Genomic DNA, 6,330 nt, shown 5'->3' on the forward strand with positions numbered 1-6,330 from the left:
AAAAAACCCCACCATGCTGAGTAGATGATTTGACCCAGCTCTCTAAATCAGTAAATGGTAAAACTGGAACTTTAGCTCAAATCTTCTTAGTGAACTTTCTGCCACCCCAAACTAATTTAACGTGCCACAAATTGAGCAATTCATTAAAACTGCATGAATTTCTATTTAAAGACAGGTGTGCAAACTATGTATAAATAAGTCGCAAATAGCATTATTAAAATTCTACCTGGAATATTATAAATCCTTTCAAGCAGGACCATAATCTCTTTATATAAGCACAATATTCCCCTGACCATTAAAATACTACACATTCCCTTGCTCCAGCTAATCATAACGAGGCTTTCATTTTTTGAATACATATGTGTCAGACTCTATCCTACATTTTCCACATTCGTTGACTTCAGTTCTTAACAACAATCTTATGATTGTTATCATCATCATCATCATTATTATCAATCTTTTGATTGTTATCATAATCATCATCATTATATAGATGGAAAAAACGGAAGCATAAAGAGGTTAAGTAACTTGTCCATGACCATTTGGCTAGTAAATTGATTCGGTGACTCTTAACAGCAATATTATGCTGCCTCTTGAAATGGAAGCCTTGTTACCCAAGTCCAATCTCTCCTCTATTAGATTCAATCAATGATAAAGAAAGAATCTCTAATTTAGATTAACAATTTAAACTTTTTATGTGCATCTCTAAGCAATGTTAATCTTGTCAATCAGCGACTACACTTCATCTTCAAAGTGCTGGAAGACCCACATGTAAAGTGTCTAATAGAGAAACTGTCACAGCATATGCAGGTGATAATTACTGAGAGTCTACTATGTGTTTGTCATTATGCTAAGTGGTTTTCTCTATATTTTCACTCCATAAACGTTAACATTTTTCCTTTTTCTCCTAATGGATAGGCTAGATCCAAATCCATCTCTTCGTAAATTTACTTGGGCAGTAGAGAAAATTTATTTTCATTAAGGCAAGCACACTGTTTTATATGGGTTATAAGGCAATAGTATTGTTCTGGCCCTTGAAGAAATCCAGGTGCACATAAGAAAGAATGAAAGGGAAGTCATCAGTAAGAAGACTGAGGTTGTAAGCTTGACTCCCCACCAATAGAGAGATTTCCTGTCCAGGAAAAGTAATACTTCAAGCACAAATAAATTAAAAGTTTATATAAGTTCTCTCCCTGAGTCCGTTTAAATATTATGTTTTCTTGACATTTTTAAAGAAAAAAAAATCAACTTATTAAAAAAACTGTATTCACACATAACTTTTGAGAAATCCACATATTATGCAAAACAAAGTATACCAACCTCCCCTGGTAAAACTATAGTTTGGAGAAATTTGATTTTGAAATGATGCTAACCCATTCATTAATTCGACAAGAACTGAGCAAGAACTATCTTGCATACTTTGCATTAAATGATGTAGATATAAAAATGAAGAAGAAAATCTCCCTTCCACTATGGAACTCAGAGTCTAGTAAACAAAACTGACCCCATGGAAAGCAGCCATTCTTTGAAATATGGCAATGACTACTTCCTACTTGCCACAATGGGTTCGAACGACATAGAAATGATCATATGAAATACAATGACATTGGCTTGGAAAAAGCTGCACCTTTTACAAAAAATATATATCTTGTAAAAGATGTGATATATGTGTGTGTATGCGTATTATATATGTTGATTACATATATATTATATATATATAATACATATATATATATATGGTATAACAGAAAACAAGTTTCTTCTTAAAGGTAAATATATTTAGCATCAGTGGACCTCAGAGTAAGACTGGAAATCCAGGATGTCTGCTGAATCTAGTAAACTATCCAAATAGATCCATATCTTTCTCCTGCCTAATGTTCTTCAAATTCCTAGTTCATTAATATATTACATCTAAACAAGAAAGCTATAGAACTACTTATAGTAACAGGAGAAAGGTAGGAAGTAGTGAATATAAAACTAAGGCAGAGTTTTGGGTTTCATTGTGCATTCCACAACCAATATGAATGATATTGATTTTCAGATTATCTGTTATTTTGTATTACTCATACCTCCTTTCCCCTCTATTAGTGAAGAGAACTGAATTGTCTGTGCATTTGCTTGATTCCACTGAGAGGCCTGAATCGCCACTTGGAATATCAATCATTCTTTTAAGATTAGTCTGTACTAAAAGCTTGCAGTGAAATGATAATGCACTAACCTGTCTCCAGTTAATGGCAAAATAATGGTTGCTTGAGAAGAAAACACAATGAAAGATAATCTCATTTGAGGGCTGCAAAATAAGAAGAGAGGCAGTTAAAACATTTTTAAAAGAAAGATTGATACAATACAAACGTATAGCTAGGGAGTCTCATTTAAAATATGTCTCACTGAATGATCCAGGCTCCTTTTAAATGGAACTCCCTAAGTAGATACACTAACTCTGCTTAACATTACTGCATAAGTCACTTTGGATTTAGTCAGTGCTTCTAACACCCAAGCACTCCTCCATGACTCATTGGACCTTTTAGGAGGAGTCTAACTAGAAAGATAAATTCTAGGCCAATGCAAAAAAATTCTTTTGTAGAAAATGCTAGATGTTCTTCCTCATCTTTTTAAAGGAGGCCAGACCCTTCAGAGTGATTACTGTTAGCAATATTTAGGCTGGAGAGCAGTCAGTTTGATTTAATTACCATAATGATGACATGAGTTCACACAAAAGTTATTCTGAAGTAAGGATACTTAAGGAGTGCCATGGACAATGTGAAAGAGAGTAACAAATCCCATTTTAAGTAAGCATTTTCAATTTTCTAAGTCTCTAACGTCATAGTTCTGATCGTCAACAATTGCCCCAGTTAGCTACATCTTCTAAGCTTTAAGCATTTATCTCACAGAATGGTTCTTATTTCTAAGACACTCTTTACAACCATTACTAAGAATTGAAACTGAGGATATGAAACTAACATTTATAAACTGAAGATGAAAATGATCTCAAAGGCTCATACAAACTTTGAAAGTAATTCTCTTCAGTAGTCACCCTTTATTTACTAACAGTATTTTATATACTGTTAGTAACCAAGGAAGTAACCTTAAGCCAGAGAACTGGGTATGACAGAATTTCAACTTGCAAACCAGACCAAATAAATAAGAGCCTCACTTCTTTAAAATGCTATATCGTAATGATTCATCGCTTTCAATCAGAATCTATGTGATACTCTTGAATTAGAAAATTTATAAATAACTGTCTCTTCTGCCTTTGACATTGAAGGATATAGGGCCTTATTTTTCTTTCTTAGACAGTTTTACCTTAGATTCTATTCAGAAATAAATGTTATACTTGGCTTCTTAAACAGGAGACTGATGATTGAACATGGACAAGCATACATTTTTATAGGGATGAGTTTACTGCTGCCAATAACTGAAAGCAAGGATTGCCTAGGCCTCTACAGATTGTTGAAGTTACTTGCAACATGACTTTCAAAATGTTTTGATCATCCAAGCCTGTTTTACAGAAAACATTTGGGCTAACAAGACTGAAAGAAGCAATATTTAATGATACAGCTCGTTTTCATGTCCTTTCCATTATCTTGATAAACTTGTATTTACTCATTGCATTTTATTTTATTTTTTTAAGAAAAAGGAGAGGGAAAAAAGCCTCAAAAGCCTGGTGTCCTGGGGCTATTTTTAAATAGGAATGCCACTAATTCCTAGTTACCTCTAAATAAGAGAGTCAGCTGGATTTCATAGCAGCTATGCTTTTTATAGGAGAAGAAACTAGTCTTTCCTAGTAAGGTTTATTGCATATAAAGAACAGTTAAATTTTAAACCAGCCACACACCCACACATTGTGTAAACACAAGTCATTTCTTTAAACATATACACAAATGCCTTTTCTGGTAGTGGGTTATTAACACATGTTCATTCGAAGTTTACCAACACTTGTTTTTTTTTTGTTTTTTTTTGTTGTTGTTGTTGTTAATGAGGACCTCTACAGTGCTAAGGATTGTGTGGAAAGGAAAATATATTATGGATACTGTTAGCATAAAAATATTTTAATGTGATAAGTTATGAGGAAGCATAACTGAAATTCAACACAGATGAAAATTCAGAAAGGAAAATACATTTAGAATAGTATTTGAAGATGCTTCCTCAGAGCCTGGGCCAAGTTTTGGAGATCCAGATGAAATAAGCACTCAACAACTGAAGACTGTCCTAATAACTACTTATGTGTAATAACGATCTTGATGAACTTAATAATCGACATTTCAGTAAAGGCTTTTCCTGCAAAAGGTTTCAAAAAAGGGATAACCCTACATTTTGGTCTACTTCCCTCCTCCTCTAACTCCCCTGTCTAGAAAAGTAAAGTGGGAGAAATACCTCACAAATCTCTCTGTAAGTTGCTGGACAAAATTGTAAATTTCAATCCAGTTATTTGCCACACTCCCAGACCTGAAAAATGAAATTGAACATATCAGAAAAAAACAAACATTTACATTGAGGTAAACTGGCCTCTTCTAAAAGCAAAGTAACAATATCACTAGCTGAAACTTAGGTGCTACAAGAATCAAGAAAGTCAACCCAACTTCAGGAACACCTGCCTGCTAACTGTTTGGAGTAGGATCCCAGCTCTTTAAACACAGCCTTCCTACGCCGGAAATGCAAACCACGCTGGGTACGCTAACCCTTGGCTTTTCCTAGTATAAGACCAGGCAAACTTTAGCCAGTGCAGCAGAGTAAGGACAGAGAGGCCGAGGAAGAGTCCTGTCTGGGTTCCATTTCCATTTCCGAAAGGCCCCTTGACTGGCAAGCAGTGACTACCTCATCTCCCCTCAGAATCTAGCAGCTCCAGGGTCCTATCACCCCGACTCTTTCAGGCCGCCACAGATCCGAAAGCACTTGCCTTCCGCACGGAGACTGCAACAGGGCACCCATCAAAGGGTTTCTAACACACCCCTCCCCAGGGCGCACACACATTTCAGCTTCTTCCCCAGCCACAGTTCATCCAATGCCACCCACACCAGAAGACCCTGGACCTCCCTCTGGCACTCACTTGTCCAGGACGAAGTAGAGATCAAAGGCTCCTCTGCAGGAGGGCTGCTCCTGGGCTCTCAGCAGCCCCCCAGGACCGCAGAGCGCCAGCAGCCACAGCCCCGGGACCAGCCAGCTCCCGGGACTGTGGGCCAGGGACTGTCCCGCCACCATCCTGCGGCCAGGGGCCTGCGATTCCGTCCTGCTCGCAGCCCCCTCGGCTCGACTCAGTGAGGACACTACGGTGGTAGGAGTTACCAGGGATCCTGGGGTGGGGGACAGCGAGCAACTAGGTCGCTGGCGCCTGGGGCAGCGGAACCCACTAACTGACAGAGGGAGGGAGAAATGGAAGGAGGGAGGTCCTAGGAGGACAAAGGGAGACTCTGCAACCGACTGCTTCAGCTGCCGCCGGAACTCTTGACGAATCCCAGTGGAAGAGCGATCCAGTCCTTCCCCTCCGGATTCCGGAGAGTTCCTGCAGACAATGAGGGCCCACGGCGACAGCTCTCAAGAGAAGTTCCTCCCCCGCCTCTGGCCCAGCGTCTAGCGCCTGCCTCGGACCCGGACCGAGAGTCCCATTTCTCTGGGTGGGCTGAAGTCTGGCTGCTGCGGCGCGCTGCGGGGCGGGCGCCTCCGGGTCGCGGCGACGGCCGCACAAACTTGGAGTGGAAGTCCCTGTCTTCTGGTTCCCTTCCTGCGGCGATCCAACTCCCCTCTGCACTCCAAACTTTCTTCCTTGTGCTCTGCTCTGGCACAACGCAGCCGGGCGGTCCTCTTTAGGGGAGGAGGCTGAGCGGGCCCTGGGCTAGTGGTTCGGACAAGCCACTCCAACCAAAGCCAAAAGCGCGATCTGGCCAAGTCTCATCTAAGTGTGTCAGTGTGCGCCTGAGGGCGAGGGCGGGGCCTGATCTGAAGCCTGCAAGCCACACACGCACAATTGTGGGTTCGTGCCTGAGCTGAAAATGACTAACGCTTGCCAAATTTTGGAAAGGAGAGAAGGACTTTAGCAAAACAAATGTCCTGTAGAAACTAAACATACCCATAGATACTGCAGGCCTGGCTTATTTCAGCAGCTATGCAGAACAGTCCTCTGTGTGGCTGGGAGATTGAAAACTAGCAATTTCAAGGGAGGCGATGGTCTCCTCGCTCAACCCCACCCTCACTACCACAAGCACACGGTTTTTTACTTTGAAACTGCTACCTAGGAAGGCAACTTCCTCTTTTTCTATTATAAAGCTACTTTGTACTTTCATTTCACCAAGCCAAGAAAAGGTGGGGGGAGAAGGTGCGCACAAAACTCTTTAG

The 6,330-nt window shown here is 40.3% G+C and overlaps 1 protein-coding gene across 1 annotated transcript in view; it reads right to left on the reverse strand.

The window, feature by feature from the left end:
- Positions 1-5,914, reverse strand: part of ANTXR2 (anthrax toxin receptor 2) — a 149,085-nt gene extending 143,171 nt beyond the window's left edge. Inside the window, exons 1-3 of the mRNA XM_023530896.1 lie at positions 5,048-5,914; positions 4,375-4,446; positions 2,219-2,290 (exon numbers count right to left, since the gene is read on the reverse strand). Of these exons, the coding sequence (XP_023386664.1) occupies positions 2,219-2,290; positions 4,375-4,446; positions 5,048-5,199 (296 nt within the window). The 5' untranslated portion in view covers positions 5,200-5,914. The remainder of the gene's footprint in view (positions 1-2,218; positions 2,291-4,374; positions 4,447-5,047) is intronic.
- Positions 5,915-6,330: the final 416 nt, after the last annotated feature.

Source organism: Pteropus vampyrus, unplaced genomic scaffold (genome assembly GCF_000151845.1).
Source record: "Pteropus vampyrus isolate Shadow unplaced genomic scaffold, Pvam_2.0 Scaffold56, whole genome shotgun sequence".
Lineage (NCBI taxonomy): Eukaryota > Metazoa > Chordata > Mammalia > Chiroptera > Pteropodidae > Pteropus > Pteropus vampyrus.